Raw genomic sequence first — 17,946 nt, 5'->3', positions numbered from 1 at the left:
TGGTACTGCGAACGGCTGAAAGCAATGGGAAACTACAGCCGTGATTTTTCCCGAGGGAATGCAGCTTTACTGTAGGGTTAAGTGATGATGGCGTCTTCTTGGGTAAATTATTCCGGAGGTAAAATAGTCCCCAATTCAGATCTCCAGGTGGGGACGACTCAGGAGGACGTCGTTATCAGGAGAAAGAAATCTGGCGTTCTACGGATTGGAGCATGGAATATCAGAGCCCTTAATCGGGCACGTAGGTTAGAAAATTTAGAAAGGGACCGGTTACACTTAGATATAGTGGGAATTAGTGAAGTTTAGTGGCAGGAGGAACAAGACTTCTGGTCAGTTGAATACGGGGTTATAAATACAAAATCAAATAGGGGTAATGCAGGAGTAGGTTTAATAATGAATACAAAAATAGGAGTGCGGGTAAGCTATTAAAGGCAAGAGAGTGAACGCATTATTGTGGCCAAGACAGACACGAAGCCCACGCCTGCCACAGTAGTACAAGTTTATATGCCAACTAGCTCTGCAGATGACGAAGAGATTGATTAAATGTATGATGAGATAAAAGAAATTATTCAGATAGTGAAGGGAGACGAAAATTCAAAAGTCACGGTTAAAATGGCTCTAAGCACTATGGTACTTAACATCTGAGGTCATCAGTCCCCTAGAGTTAGAATTACTTAAACCTAACTATCCTAAGGACATCTCACACACCCATGCCCGAGATAGGATTCGAACCTGCGACAGTAGCAGCAGTACGGTTCCGGACAGAAGGAACTAGAACCGCTCGGTCACAGCGGCCGGTTCAATAGTCATGGGTGACTGGAGTTCGATAGTAGGAAAAGGAAGAGAAGGAACCTTAGTAGGTGAATATGGAATGGGGCTAAGAAATGAAGGAGGCAGACGCGTGGTAGAATTCTGCATAGAGCATAGCTTAATCGTAGCTAACACTTGGTTCAAGAATCATGAAAGAAGGTTGCATACATGGAAGAGGCCTGGAGATACTGGAAGGTTTAAGATAGTTTATATAATAGTAAGACAGAGATTTAGGAACCATGTTTTAAATTGTAAGACATTTACAGGGGCAGATGTGGACTCTGACCACAATCTCTTCTGTTATGAACTGAGGAAACTGCAAAAAGGTGGGAATTTAAGGAGATGGGACCTGAATAAACTGACAGAATCAGAGGTTGTAAGAGGAGCATTAGGGAAAGATTGACAGGAATGGGGAAAGAAACAGAATAGAAGCTGGGTTGTTTTGAGGAATGAAATAGTGAAGACAGCAGAGGATCAAATAGGTAAAAATAAGAGGGCTAGTAGAAATTCTTGGGTAATAGAAGATATATTGAATTTAATTGATGAAATGAGAAAATATAAAAATGCAGTAAATGAAGCAGGTAGAAATGAATACAAACGTCTTAAAAATAAGATCGACAGGAAGTGCAAAATGGCAAAGCAGGGATGGATAGAGGACAAATGTAACGATGTAGAGGCACATCTCACTATGGGTAAGATAGATACTACCTGCAGGAAATTAAAGAGACCTTTGGAGAAAAGGGAACCACTTGTATGAATATCAAGAGCTCTGATGGAAACCCAGTTCTAATCAAAAAAGGGAAAGCAGGAAGGTGGAAGGAGTATATAGAGGGTCTACACAAGGGCGATGTACTTGAGGACAATATTATGGAAATGGAAGAGAATGTAGATGAAGATGAAGTGGGAGATACGATACTGCGTGAAGAGTTTGACAGAGCACTGAAAGACCTGAGTCGAAACAAAGCCCCGGGAGTGGGCAACATTCCATTAGAACTACTGACGACCTTGGGAGAGCTAGTCCTGACAAAACTCTACCATCTGGTGAGCAAGATGTACGAGACAGGCGAAATACCCTCAGACTTCAAGAACAATATAATAACTCCAATCCCAAAGAAAGCAGGTGTTGACAGTTGTGAAAATTACCGAACTATCAGTTTAATAAGTCACGTCAGCAAAATACTAACGCGAATTCTTTACAGACGAATGGAAAAACTGATAGAAGCCGACCTCGGGAAGATCAGTTTGGGATTCCGTAAAAATGTTGGAACACGTAGGAAATACTGACCCTACGACTTATCTTAAAAGATAGATTAAGGAAAGGCAAACCTACGTTTCTAGCATTTGTAGACTTAGAGAAATCATATGACAATGTTGTCTGGAATACTATCTTTCAAATTCTGAAGGTGGCAGGGGTAAAATACAGGAAGCGAAAGGCAATTTGTACAGATACCAGATGGCAGTTATAAGAGTCGAGGGGTATGAAAGGGAAGAATGGCTTGGAAGGAAGTGAGGCAGGGCTGTAGCCTACCCCCGATGTTATTCAATCTGTATACTGAGCAAGCAGTAAAGGAAACGAAAGAGAAAGGAGAAAATTGATAGGACTGGACATTGTCTTGAAAGGAGGATATAAGATGAACATCAACAATAACAAAACGCGGATAACGGAATGTAGTCGAATTAATTCGGGTGATGCTGAGGGAATTAGCTTAGGAAATGAGACACTTAAAGTAGTAAAGGAGTTTTGCTATTTGCGGAGAAAAATAACAGATGATGGTCGAAGTAGAGAGGATATAAAATGTAGACTGGCAATGGCATGAAAAGCGTTTCTGAAAACGAGAAATTTGTTAAATTCGAGTGTGGATTTAAGTGTCTGGAAGTCGTTTCTGAAAGTTTTTGTATGGAGTGTAGCCATGTATTGAGGTGAAACGTGGACAATAAGTAGTTTGGACAAAAAGAGAATAGAAGCTTTCGAAATGTGGTGCTACAGAAGAATGCTGAAAATTAGATGGGTAGATGACATAACTAATGCAGAGGTATTGAATAGAATTAGGGAGAAGAGAGGTCTGTGGTACAACTTGACTAGAAGAGGGGATCGGTTGGTAGGACATGTTTTGAGGCATCAAGGGATCACCAATTTAGTATTCGAGGGCAGCGTGGAGGGTGAAAATCGTAGAGGGAGACCAAGAGATGAATACACTAAGTAGATTCAGAAGGATGTACGTTGCATTATGTAGTGGGAGATGAAGAAGTTTGCACAGGATAGAGTAGCATGGAGGGGTGCATCAAACCAGTCTCTGGACTGAAGACCACAATAACAACAACAACAACAACAATACTTCGATACGACCGCAGTCAGTGGTGCCATCCTACTAACGAAATGAAATTAAAATACAGTCCCATCTGCAATGATACCGGTACACGGCTGCAGCTAACCACCAAGGGACGCTCCAGTCTCACAGCGACTAACTGCCCCATTGCAGCTGATTCCCTCTAAAAGGATGGCTTGTAATGTCATTCTCCCGGTGTCAGAATTACATGTCTTTTGAATCCAATTATCATTTATACAGTTCTAAGTTACACCAATGCCAGGAAGATACATTATATATAAAAAAAAATCTTAGATCCATGTAATCTGCCAGTACTGTTCACATGTAAATTATGTTTACAATATGTTGACTGAACCAGCTTAAAATGGCAAGTGAAGGACCAAAAACATGACCAAAAAATCGCCTTAAGACTCGACATAAAAACAGCAGAACGTGTTTGGTGCGTATATGAAACGACTGTACTTAACTAGTGGAATACAAATCTAGGATCTTTCTCAAGGAAAATTACCCCCTGGCTTATTGACGCTTTTTTATGGCTGATATAATTAACTAAAAGTAATCAAAACATCGTTTTTAAGTGAAACGGATTAGTTAATCAAGCTATTTTGACTTTAGACTTAAACTGAGATACGATAGTTACTTCAAAATAACTATTAAGGGGTGTGAAAAAATAAATTTATCAGTGCTTGACATTTTAAGCATTTCGATTGGCTGTGATCCAGCAACCGAACGCTATTTAATTACAGGATGTATATACCGCCAATTCGGTTGCACAAAATTTTTGTCGGTTGACCATGGTTTCGATTGCACTAGGGTAATCTTCTTCAGAATAAAAAGTTACGTGGTCAATTGACAAAAACTTTTGTGCAATCGATGTAGCTGCATATATATCCTGTAATTTATCAGTGCTCTCTTATTAGGTTTTCTGAAATTAATTCTTGGTAGACGCCTCTACATATGATGTCGCTGGGGTATAGGAGATGGTTCTGACTGTCAATAAATTTTAGTAATGGTAGGCATTATTTCCAAAAAAAAAAAAAAAGCCCATCGGCGAAAGTTTGAAATAACACGACAGAGTTTATAGAGTAAACGTACTTAACAGATAAAAATGAAAACAGCAACAAATATTTAAGATATATTATGTTCTATCCGAAGGCATCTCTTACTATATATCAGAACAAAACTTAATCCGATTGTGATGAAAAAAATGTCTTTGCTCCGAAGCACTTGACTGTATGTCGATCGAGTCATTACAAGCTATCTTCAATTCACGGAAAGATAGAACTTGCGAGCGTCCCACTCGATACCTGTTAACATGGACCTCCGCTAATACGAAAGCAACTTGCCTCATTTTTTTGCAGACAGTGCAGATCAACAGGCCGCCTAGATTCTAATTCCTTACGTTTTTATTTTGGGGCCATTAGGCTTCTGGCTTGTTCGATACGAAAAGCCACGAATTCCTTTTCTGCGCCAACCTCTTCGTTTCTGACTAGCACCTGCACCCTCCGTCTCCATTTATTGCTGGTTGTAGTCCAATCTCTGTCTTTCCCTATAGTTTTCACCGTCTATAGCTCCCTCTATTACCACAGAGCTTAATAATCCCTCTTCTTTATGTGAGAGTATTCCGTAATTATGTTCCTTTTTTTTCACCAATTTTGAGGACAGCCCTCTTATTACTTATCTTATAAGTTCAAGTGATTCTCATCGTTCTTCTGTAGCACCACATCCAAACACTTTGATTCTCTTTTATTCCGGTTTTCCCTAAGTCCGTGTTACAACGGCCCTGGCCAGGAATGCCGTCTTTTGCCTGTTTCAGTCGGCTTTTTATGTTCTTAATTCGTACGTCATGGGTTACGTTTCTGCCTAAGTAGCAGAATTCCTTACATTCGTCTACTTCGTGATCACCAAGTCTGATATTAAGCTCATCGATTTTCTCATTTCTGCTATTTCTCTGTACTTTCGCCTTCGTCCAGTTTACTCTCAATCAGTATTCGACACTAATTAGATTGGCCATTCCTTTCAACAGCTCTTCACCTTCAATGATTATAGTAATGTTATCACTGGGGCTTATCACTGATTTCCTTTCCCCAGCATTTTAATCTTACTCTTTAACTTTTGTTTTACTTCCGTCGTTGCTTCTTCGATGTATGTATAGGATGATAGGTACGGCCGAAAGAATGCGTTCGTGTCTTATAACATATTTAATCCAACCACTTCGTTCTTCGTCTTCCAATCTCGTTTTTTCCTCTTGGTTCTTTTACATGTTCTATACTGCTGTCTTTCCCAGGTTACTACTATTTTCCTCACAATTCCGAGCATCTTGTACCATTTTACCATGTCGATCGCTTTTCTAGAACAGCACGTCCAATGGATTTTTCTTGTCTTGCTTCCATTAACAAGGGCAAATTTACAAATGCCTCTCTGGCGTATTTACCTTTCTGAAGCCAAACTAATTGTTGTGTAACAAATGTTCAGTTTTGTTTCTCACTCTTCTGTATATTATCCTTGTCAGCAGCTTCGATACATGAACTGCCAAGCTGACTGTGCGATGGTTTTCCCCCTTGCTATCTTCGGAATTGTGTGAATGATGTTTTTCTGAAGTTTCATTGATTCTGCACATCAACTTGAATACTCTTTCGACTGCCACTTCCCCAATTGAAAGTGGAATGATATCTGTCGCTGCAGCTCTATTTGATCTCAAGTCATGAACATCTCCTTTGTATTGGGACTCTAATAGTGGATCCCCTACGCCGAGGTTTCTAAGCAGTCTTCCTTGTTCCTGTGTTCGTCTCTTCTCCATCTGTGGTTCCTCTTCTTGGAGATGACCACTGCTCTTCGACTGGACTGCTACTCAGGTATTCCTAATCGCAGTATTCACATATTTGGCTAACTTTAAACACGTCTCACCATTTCTCAGTTCTTCTGTATCCCACTTCCCTTCTCGCCGATTCTTCTGAACAATTCTCTTAACTTCAGTCTACTCTTCAAAATTACTGAAGTGTGATCTGCGTCTACATCAGCACTTGCAAACGCGTTTCATTCCAATATATAATTACGGAATCTCTGTCTGATAACAATGTCATCCAGCTGGAACCTTCTCGTGTCTAGGCTTCTTTTCTAAGAATATCTCATCCTCTTGCGATTCATGAATAGGGTATTCACTACTATCGCCAGAAATTTGTTACATAACTCGATTAATATTTATCCCCTCTCGTTCCTACTGTCAAGCCCATATTCTCCCGTAATCTTTCTTTCTTCCTGTTCCTTCCCATACCGCTCCAGTCCTCCGTGATTATTAAATTTTCATCTCAATTTGCGTACTGAATTACGAGTTTAATATCTTCGTGTACTTTATCTCTTTACCTTCTGCCTGTGATGTTGGAATTTATACATGACCTATCGTTGTCAGCTTTGGTTTGCAGTCGAATCTGATGAGAACAAAACTGTAACTGAACTGTTCACAGTGGTTCTTTCTCTGTCCTACTTCTCTATTCATAACGAATCTTCACAAGTTATACCATTTTCTGCTGCTGTTGATATTACTCTGTTTTCGTCTGCCCAGAAAATCTTTGCCTGCATCCATTTCACTCCACTCACCCCACTATATCTAGATGTAGCCTTTGCATTTCTCATTTCAGATTTTCAAGCTTTCATATTACGTTCAAAATTCTCGCATTCGAATCTAGGAATTGCAGAAAGTTATCTCTTCGTTAGTTCTTCCATCCTTTCCTCGTGCTCACTTGCTCCTTGGCAGTTCCCTGCAGATGCACCTATCTGTCTTTAATGCAGTGGTTTCCATTCTCTTTTGTATCTTCACAGTGCTTTTTCATTTCCGATATTTTCGCTTTTTATGGAAAGTTTCCCTTCTCGAGGGTAAGAGAGTGCCCCGAACTACTACCAGCTCCTTAGCTCTCTTTGACACTACCGTTGGCAGATCAAAGGTGACTTTTTATGCATGGAGTATTCGGAAGCCATTAATGACAGTTTGTATTCAAAGTATAAGCAGAGGTTGGATTCAGACCCCGGACTCAGATCACTAGTCAAAGACGCCACCTCTAAACCACTGATACAATAAATATTGTCTATTCCACATGCGATCATTTAAGACGCCGGAAAGGTTGTTGCGTCACGAGGACCTTCATTAGTATTAGGACTGAGGAAACAGAAGAGGGAACAGAAGTGAGAGAAGTGAGGGAATAAAGCAGATTGACAGAAGAAATGGATGAATTCAGAGATTATAAGTTCTCAATATTCAGCAGAAGGCAGCCTTCACTAATGTTGATTATTGCTAAATAAGACTAAATGAATAGAAAAGTGAGCTGAAGTCCACAGAACTACAAAACTCGACGAAAATTTACATAAACTATACAAAAAGCGATTTTGTGCTAGATAGAGACAATTGGAGAGGATTCGCTGAAGCGAGAGAGAGATTATTGAACCATGACCGATTCAGATGATGTGGAGGTCGTCGCGATGGAATCTTACAGCTTGGCTGGCACTGTCAGTCTGCTGCCGTATCGCGGCGAGACAGTGCCACAAACCATGGAGTTCTGTTCAAGTTAAACTGTTAGTATAGTCAAGGCAGCCAGTGCCTATAGCATGACGTGTCTACGAGGGAGACAAAGCTGAAACTGTTGCTGTGCATCGAAGCTGTATAGTACTGGTACGATGGCGGTCCGACCTTTTATGAATCTGTGATCATTACGTGTAGTGAGCTAAGGACCCCAGCCGTTGCCAAGTTACGTGGAGAGTTAAGGGCGAGAGTGTACTTCCTGTGAAATAGGGAACTGACCAGTTATGTTTGCCGACTACAGAGTATCTGATCAAAGTACTTTAAACATAGCTGCGCTACAGCAACGGTTGCGCGTAAATCACACTAAGAGCAGCCGACCAGTTGCAAAGGATAAAGTAATCTTTACCTAGGTTTCAGGGCTATATTTTATATGATTAATGTAACTATGCAGATGTTTGCCTAAACGATAAGGACATATCACTTCATGTTGTTATAATACTGCCGTCTTCTGAAGAAGATAGATTTATATCTATTGAAACCTAGGTAAAGATTACTTTATCCTTTGCAACTGGTCGGCTGCTCTTAGTCTGATTTATCTGATCAAAAGTATCTGGACACTTGTTATTGAAGTACGTCCACCCTTCATATTTATGAAGGCTTCAAACTAGCTGGGTACACTGTCAATGGTGCCCTGAATGCCTCTGGAGAAATGACAGCCCATTAATCCACATGGGCTGAAACCAGAGGAGGTACTGGTGGCTGTTGTGGTACAGGCCGATGTTGATGTTCTGACTTAACCCAAAGGTATTACAATGGCTTCATGTCGGGTGTCTGAGCAGAGCAGTCCATTTCAGGAATAGTATTGTCCACAAACCATTGTGGAAAGTGTGCTGCTTTATGGCAAGGTACATTGTCCCGCTGTTACAGTCTATGAACAGAATGCTGTGAAATGTGTTCATGTCTTACCTCATTTAGCGTTTTAGGAATCGCAGTAAGGGGACCACACATCGAGTACGGAAACCACATTCATACTGTAACACCACCTCCTTTGGACTTCACAATAAACAATACACATGATGACAGGTAATGTTCTGCAGGCATTCGCCAAACCCAAACACTTCCACCGGCTTTCCACAGGGTATAGCGTGATCCATCAATATAAATCACACGTCTCTAGTCATCCACTGTCCAGTGGCATCACTCTTGACATCCCTCAAGTGTCGCTTAAAACTGACTACAGAAATAAGTGACTCATGAGGTGCTGGTCGACCATCACAGTGATTTTGCTAGTTGAGCTGCTGGTAGCCCTTAGGAACTCAGGTGCGACTCCTCCCGCAGGTTTTATGTGCTTTTTTGCAACCACCCTCAGTAATTCTCGATCATCCGTCGGCGCAGGCCTTGGCTTAGGTTTGGTCGTTACTTCACATTTCCATTTCACAATCACATCAGCGACAGTCGACTTGGGCATCTTCAGAATGGTTGAAATGTCCCTGATGGATATGTTACACAGAAAACATCCAATGTGTAGTCCTAGTTCGAGATCACTTACCTCCCCAGAGCAACCAAATCTGCAGTTACTGCGTCTCTGCTGGCAACACACTGATCAGATAGTGTATTCCACATTCTGGCTCAGTGCTAGTCGTCGGAAGACTGTTCTTTACTACCTTCTCACGCCTGCGTGTGGACGAAGAAGGAACAGCTTAGGTCTTAAGTAGTTTTTAAAGGCTACCACCACTGTGAGAAAACTAACAAGTTCTCTCAAAATATCCGCAGTTGAAATCCATTTCCAGCTTTCGGTTCTTCAATTTTCCAATAATTAAAAAAGAATGATACGCATTGCAGTGCCTGTGTTCTTCAGATGTACTACGCAATGCTCCTTCGGACGCGCATCCTAAGGAACAGTGCACCGTATTTCTGAACTACACGGATACTGCAATGTCATATTTATCCGCCAACAACAGATAACCGACATTCAGTTAAAATGTCCCACTTGTGCGGGAGAATATACAAGGTGGTCCATTGATCGTGACCGGGCCAAATGTCTCACGAAATAAGCGTTCAACGAAAAAACTACCAAGAACGAAACTTGTGTAGCTTGAAGGGGGAAACCAGATGGCGCTATGGTTGGCCCGCTAGATGGCGCAGCCATAGGTCAACGGATGTAAACTGCGTTTGTTTTTTTTAAATAGGAACCCCCATTTTTATTACATATTCTTGTAGTACGTAAAGATATATAAATGTTTTTGTTGGACCCTTTTTTCGCTTTGTGATAGATGGCGCTGTAATAGTCACAAACATATGGCTCACAATTTTAGACCAACAGTTGGTAACAAGTAGGTTTTTTAAATTAAAATACAGAACATAGGTACGTATGAACATTTTATTTCGGTTGTTCCAATGTGATACATGTACCTTTGTGAACTTATCATTTCTGAGAACCCATCCTGTTACACATGATTACCTAGAAATACCACGTTAATGCAATAAATGCTCAAAATGATGTCCGTCAACCTCAATGCATTTGGCAATCCGTGTAACGACATTCCTCTCAACAGTGAGTAGTTCACCTTTCGCAATGTTCGCACATGCGTTGACAATGCCCTGACGCATATTGTCAGGCGTTGTCGGTAAATCACGATAGCAAATGTCCTTGAATATTCCCCACAGAAAGAAATCCGGGGACGTCAGATCCGGTGAACGTGCGGGCCATGGTATGGTGCTTCGACGACCAATCGACCTGTCAGAAATGTTATTCAATAGCGCTTCAACCGCATGCGGGCTATGTGCCGGACATCCATAATGTAGGAAGTACATCGCCATTCTGTCATGCAGTGAAACGTCTTGTAGTAACATCGGTAGAACATTAAGTAGGAAATCAGCATACATTGCACCATATATATTGCCATCGATAAAGTGGGGACCAATTACACTTCCTCCCATAATGCCGCACCATACATTAACGCGCAAAGGTCGCTGATGTTCCACTTGTCGCAGCCATCGTGGATTTTCAGTTGCCCAATAGTGCACACTATGCCGGTTTACGTTGCCGCTGTTGGTGAATGACGCTTCGTCGCTAAAAAGAACGCGTGCAAAAAATCTGCCACCGTCCCGTAATTTCTCTTGTGCCAAGTGGCAGAACTGTACACGACGTTCAAAGTCGTCGCCACGCAATTCCTGGTCCATAGAAATATGGTACGGGTGCAATCGATGTTGATGTAGCATTCTCAACACCGACGTTTTTGAGGTTCCCAATTCTCGCGCAATTTGTCTGCTACTGATGTGCGGATTAGCTGTGACAGCAGCTAAAACACCTACTTGGGCATCATCATTTGTTGCAGGTCGTGATTGACATTTCACATTTGGCTGAACACGTCCTGTTTCCTTAAATAACGTAACTATCCGGCGAACGGTCCGGACACTTGGATGATGTCGTCCAGGATACCGAGCAGCATACAGAGCACGCGCCCGTGGGGCATTTTGACCACAATAGCCATACATTAACACGATATCGACCTTTTCAGCAATTGGTAAACGGTCCATTTTAACACGGGTATTGAATCACGAAGCAAATACCGTCCACATTGGCGGAATGTTACATGATACCACGTACTTATACGTTTGTGACTATTACAGCGCCACCTATCACAAAGCGAAAAAAGTGGTCCAACTAAAGCAGTCATATTTCTTTACGTACTACACAAATATGTAATAAAAATGGGGGTTCCTATTTTAAAAAATGCAGTTGATATCCGTTTGACCTATGTAAGTGCCATCTAGCGGGCCACCCATAGCGCCATCTGGTTTACCCCTTCAAGCTAGACGAGTTCCGTTCTTTGTGGTTCTTTCGTTTGATGCTTATTTCGTGATATATTTGGCCTGGTCACTATCAATGGACCACCCTGTATAATGGATGTACCAGTACAAGTAGGAGACACATCGGTGACGACAGCAGGAAGTTTAGTTCTCGTCGTGCAGCGTGCTCGGATAGCGTAATGGGAAGTCGAGGGCTTGCGATAGCCGTGAAATACAGTCCGCCATATACTTTCACTGTCGTCATCGATTATACCTACAGCTGATGATTTCCCATATTCGCAACTCCGAATAAATTTCATGTAATTATAGTAGTGTACTCTTCTCTCATAATTGGTATTAACAGGTTTAACCACAATTTTACATTAAAAGAAATTAAAAGTGATACGTAAACAGAAATACAATGGTGCATTATTCACCACCATAGGGTCCTGAATCTGTAATGAGATTGTATAATTTTTTATTATTACTATTTTATTTGTTTGTCTGGAGGCTAGCACAGGCGGACACGAGAGCGTCCTGACACGTAGTGTTACAAACTCAACAGAACGGTCTGGCAATAGCACATGAGGGCTAACACTCCCACTTCCAAGATATTTTGGTTGTACTGAGTACCACTGTGGTCATAAACACCCCAGGTTGATTACAGGGGATATATTGGCAGTATTTTACCGATGTAACATAAAAAGAGGCATTACAGATGTTCGACGTCATAATCATAATTCTATTTTCATGAATACAGTATTACATTAAATAAACAAAATGAAATTTAGACTGGGATGTTAGCGCATCCAGTGACACTCAGTACAGTAACCGTTAACAAATTTTAGTGTATTGTAAATATAAAACTGAGCAACGTATCCCCAGATACAAGTGATTCAAAGGGAGAAGAAAAAGGGAAAAAGGGAACATCTATTATTTCAGTTAACTTGTGAGGTTATTTGGCCCCAGAGGTATTAGGAAGAGTACAACAGCTGATGCAAGAAACCCTAACAATGGGTACAACATGAATTAGGAAACAAGATTTTCATTGTTGCAGGTGTTTCCTACATCTACATCCATACTCCGCAAGCCACCTGACTGTGTGTGGCGGAGGGTACCTTGAGTACCTCTATCGGTTCTCCCATCTATTCCACTCTCGTATTGTTCGTGGAAAGAAAGATTGTTAGTATGCCTCTATGTGGGCTCTGATCTCTTTGATTTTATCCTCATGGTCTCTTCGCGAGATATACATAGGAGGGAGCAATATACTGCTTCACTCCTCGGTGAAGGTATGTTCTCGAAACTTCAACAAAAGCCCGTACCGAGCTACTGTGCGTCTCTCTTGCAGAGTCTTCCACTGGAGTTCATCTATCATCTCCGTAACGCTTTCGCGATTACTAAATTATCCTTTAACGAAGCGCGCTGCTCTCCGTTGGATCTTCTCTATCTCTTCTATCATCTCTATCTGGTACGGATCGCACACTGGTGAGCATTATTCAACCAGTGGGCGAACAAGTGTTCTGTAACCTACTTCGTTTGTTTTCGGACTGCATTTCCTATAACAGCTTCTCAACGGAACATTCATCATTCTATTTTTATAAATGTTGCAATCAAGAAACAAACCTTTAAATTAAGTGCAAAAACGGTGATTAAATTTTAATGTCGACATAAAGGTTTTCCGGCTATGGTACCGCGCGATAATGTAGAAAACTACTGCTGCTGGAGAATGTTTTAATGTGTTGTAGTTGGATTATTTATTCAAGAGAAAGAGCTTCACAAATGGCATATGTCAGTAACTAGTTAGTCCATTTCGTCCCTTATGCGAGCAGTTATTCTGTATGGCATTGATTGACGGAGTTGTTGGGTACTCCTTGAGCGATATTGTGTCACATTCTGCCCAATTTGTGCGTTAGATCGTCAAAATCCCGACCTAGTTGCAGGGCGCTGCCATAGCGCCTCTAGCATTCTCAACTGGGGAGAGATCCAGCAACCTTGCCGGCCTAGGTAGGGTTCGGCAAGCACGAAGACAAGGAGCAGAAACTCTCGACGTGTGCGGGCCAGTATTAGGCTATCTTGCCGAAAATCTAAGCCCAGGATTGTTTGCCAAGTAGGGCCACAAAACGTGGCCTAGAATATCGCCGACGTAACGGTTTGCTATGAGGGTACTGCGGATGAAAGTCAAAGGGGTGCTGCTGTGAAATGAAATGGCACCCCGCACTATCACTCCAAGTTGTACAGTCGTACGCCGGGTGACAGGTTAGTAACCTACCCATCCCTGGGTTGTCTCCAGACAAGACCTAGAATGCCATTAACTGGAGTAGAATCATCTCCAGTGACGAGTGCCACTTTGGACTGAGCACCGATGACCATCGAAGACGTGTCTGAAGACGCCCCACCAGCGGTTGACTTTCACCCACGGCCCGTCAACCAGAGTAATGGTCTGGGGTGCTATTTCACCTGCATGCGAAAATTTTAGCGGCTCGCCAGAAACAGTTACTGTGAGTTTTCCTCATAATGTAGGTGACAGCATATGGAACATCTCAGCGTTTGGCTCTAGTTTGATCCTTACTACCGTCCCACGTAAAATTTTTGTGTCAGTGTTCGTTATGAGAAAAACAAATGAAGATCATGTCAGAACTGTATGGCCGCTTGAATTTGCATGATCAGCGGCCTGACAGTTTAACATCAATGCTAATTAATTTTGAAGCAGTGCGATGTACGAAATGCTTTTTTTAAACAATTATTTCTTAGCACAAACTCCCCTACGACTCCCAAGCGTTCCATACTGTTTCTGATTATATATGAAGGTCGTATCTGTTCCCGAAAGAACAGACACGATTGATGAGCGTGCAGCTTCTCTAGAATGAAATGATAATTAAATCGACACCAAAGCTGCAAGCAGGCGTTGGTATACATGACTGGGGACATGTTGAGAATGTGTGCCCCAACCAGGACTCGAACTCCAGATGTCCTGCTTACATGGCAGACGCTCTATCCATCTGAGCCACCGAGGGCACAGAGGATAAGGCGCCTGCAGTGACTTATCCTTTGCATGCTCCCCACATTTCCAGCATGCCTACACCACTACATCCGTAGTGCACCTAATAGATGTTAGCCCATCACACTCATTACTCGTAGTAGATTAATCTACCAAGTTCCATACGAGTTGGGGCATAGCGTGTGCATTCGCACAAGAAGGTCAATTGCCGGGTAGCCATATTTTAACTATATATGAAGGTAGTATCTGTTCGCGAAAGCCGGCCATTGTCGCCGAGCTGTTCTAGGCACTTCAGTCTGGAACTGCACGATCTACAGATCATAAAATACATACTAGACTCACAAGAATATTGGGAGCCAGGAACATATTTACCAGTGTAACTACAATTAAATATTACTATTCATGCTACAGTCTGACACCGATCAATGTACAGTTAATGTCTCCTCTTGATGACTATGCTTCAGTACCTATAGCACATATAATTTTCCATGTAAAAAATCTGTCGCTGTTATCGATGCGCTGAATCTATACGTCCCTCACAACAGGATGCACAGTCATTCTCTCTAGTCATGTCATAACATAAATGATAGTAACTTTACAATACAATATATACACGTTTTGCACAAACAGTGCAATTATCTTTTATATCTATACAGCACCCGAAAAAATTATCATATGCCTACACTCACACAGGTTATATGTCACGATGCTACCCACTCCTGGAAAGCACTGTCCACCTTTTCTTTCTTTCTACAGACGTGACATTCAACTGCAATAAACTATTTAATACTGTTCGCCATATTGCACCGACAACTAAACCTCGCAAAGTGCCGTACATACTGGCAAATACTAAAGACACCAACTCATTTACACTGTCCTCCCACTCGTCCCAGGAGCTTGAATATTAGTGCGTGAAACCAATCTCCAACTCAGCAATATATCAACGCATATCGTGTCGATGTAGTAAACATACAATTCCTATCCTCTAAACTAAAAAAACTAAAAAACTCCTCCCGCACAGGCCATGAAGGCCCAAAGGTACTGACTGGCCACCGTTTGATCCTCATCCCACAGGTGTCACTGGATGCGGATATGGAGGGGCATGTGGTCAGCACACCCCTCTCCTGGCCGTATGTCAGTTTCTGAGACTGGAGCCACTACTTCTCAATCAAGTAGCTCCTCAGTTTCCCTCATAAGGGCTGAGTGCACCCCGAATTCCTATCCTCTGCCTTAAGATATCACCTCTTTTACATCATAAAGTCCTTACTCAATCGAAGTCACTCTCAGAACTTTAGTGCAATGACAGGCTCATTTCCCCTCGGTAGAAATGCGCTACTGTTTCTGGTTCGGACCTGGCTGCTTGCTTGCTTTTCTACACCCATTTCCAGACTCTGGGATTACAAGAACACACCTATTTTCGCCGTAATATTATATCATTTTCGCCATACTCCTCGATATCAAGCGCAGGTTCGAATCCTCCCTCGGGCATGGATGTGTGTGATGCCTTTAGGTTAGTTAGGTTTAAGTAGCTCTACGTTATATGGGGCTAATGACCTCAGATGTTAAGTCCCTTAGTGCTCAGAGTGATTTGAACCATTTTTTGTTCCTGAAAGAACAGATACCATGGGGAACGTGCAAAGGAGAAGTCCCTGCAGGCGCACTATCTTCTATGGCTTCAGTGACTCAGATGGATAGAGCATCTGCTATGTAGGTAGGAGATCCCGGGTTCGAGTCCCGGTCGGGGCACACATTGTCAACATGTTCCCAATGTTGTACCGGGTGATCAAAAAGTCAGTATAAATTTGAAAACTTAATAAACCACGGAATAATGTAGACAGAGATGTAAAAACTGAGACACATGCTTGGAATGACATGGGGTTTTATTAGAACAAAAATAAAAAAAAAATTGCTAGACGTGTGAAAGATTTCTTGCGCGCGTCGTTTGGTGATGATCATGTGCTCAGCCGCCACTTTCGTCATGCTTGGCCTCCCAGGTCCTCAGACATCAGTCCGTGCGATTATTGCGTTTGGGGTTACCTGAAGTCGCAAGTGAATCGTGATCGACCGACACCTCTAGGGATGCTGAAAGACAACATCCAACGCCAATGCCTCACCATAACTCCGGACATGCTTTACAGTGCTGTTCACAACATTATTCCTCGACTACAGCTGTTGTTGAGGAATGATGGTGGGCATATTGAGCATTTCCTGTAAAGAACATCATCTTTGCTTTGTCTTACTTTGTCATGCTAATTATTGCTATTCTGATCAGATAAAGCGCCATCTGTCGGACATTTTTTGAACTTTTGTATTTTTCTTTTTTTTTGTTCTTATAGAACCCCATGTCATTCCAAGCATGTGCGTCAATTTGTACCTCTCTATCTACATTATTCCGTGATTTATTCGGTTTTCAAATTCATACTGACTTTTTGACAACTGGCTCTGAGCACTATGGGACTTAACAGCTGTGGTCATCAGTCCCCTAGAACTTAGAACTACTTAAACATAACTAACCTAAGGACATCACACACATCCATGCCTGAGGCAGGATTCGAACCTGCGACCGTAGCAGGCGCACGGTTTCGGACTGCGCGCCTAGAACCGCGAGACCACCGCGTCCGGCAGACTTTTTGAGCACCCGGTATATCAATGCCTGCTTGCAGCTAGGGTGTCGATTTAATTATCATTGTTTCTGATTACCCTGCACATTGCCGATGCGCTTATTGGGTGATACTGACCTTGGTGCTGATAGGAGGGTTAAGTGATGACTACAGCTATGCTCCATTTTTCAGGGTTTCTTCGTAGCACTGCTCTACTGCTTCCTGAACGCGGAGGTGGGGACGGAGCTGAGCAAGTCGTGCTCGTGGTGGTCGAGGCGGCGCGGCAGGGCCGGCGGCGGCAGAGGCGGCGGCGCGATGAACGGCGTGCTGGGCGGCGGCCGGCTGTCGGCGGCGCACCACCGCACCTCGTGCTACTCGCGCACCTCCTGCACGTCGCTCAGCCTCGCCGCCAACAACAACAACGGTGCGGCGGGCCGCGGCAAGGAGCGCGACGCCGGGCGGGCGCGCGCCGCCGGCTCCCTGCACGGCCTCCTGGGAGACGCCCCCAGTCCCTGCCTCCCACACGCGGCCGGCGGCTACCAGCGTGGTGTACGTTCTCCTCAACTCGTGCCTTAACTATACAGTCCATTTCAACTTTCCCTAATTCTCTTCCTAAACTTTGCATACTATTTGTCTTCATTTCGACGGCTAAATCACGTTCACCACGCTGACACGAAATGCGTACGAATACATAACACTAGACACATCGAAAAATCCACAAAAATAATAGGCTAAAACAAGGACAGATGACCACGATTCTTTTCACCTGCTAATATCATACCCTATTACGCAAAAAAAAAAAAAAAAAACACTGGGAAAATTACCTGAATTGCTTTACACTATATGAAACATCACCTTAGGAAAAATTATTAATTACTGTGCTGGTAAACCCCTTACGTTATTTGT

The 17,946-nt window shown here is 42.6% G+C and overlaps 1 protein-coding gene across 1 annotated transcript in view; it reads left to right on the top strand.

Annotated features, from left to right (window-relative positions):
• Window positions 1-17,400, top strand: part of LOC124596038 (parathyroid hormone/parathyroid hormone-related peptide receptor-like) — a gene marked incomplete at its 3' end in the record, with an annotated part of 626,364 nt that extends 608,964 nt beyond the window's left edge. Inside the window, exons 13-14 of the mRNA XM_047135010.1 lie at window positions 17,233-17,353; window positions 17,384-17,400. Of these exons, the coding sequence (XP_046990966.1) occupies window positions 17,233-17,353; window positions 17,384-17,400 (138 nt within the window). The remainder of the gene's footprint in view (window positions 1-17,232; window positions 17,354-17,383) is intronic.
• Window positions 17,401-17,946: the final 546 nt, after the last annotated feature.

The sequence above is a fragment of the Schistocerca americana genome, chromosome 1 (genome assembly GCF_021461395.2).
Source record: "Schistocerca americana isolate TAMUIC-IGC-003095 chromosome 1, iqSchAmer2.1, whole genome shotgun sequence".
Taxonomy (NCBI): domain Eukaryota; kingdom Metazoa; phylum Arthropoda; class Insecta; order Orthoptera; family Acrididae; genus Schistocerca; species Schistocerca americana.
This window is presented reverse-complemented; position numbering and strand designations above follow the sequence as displayed.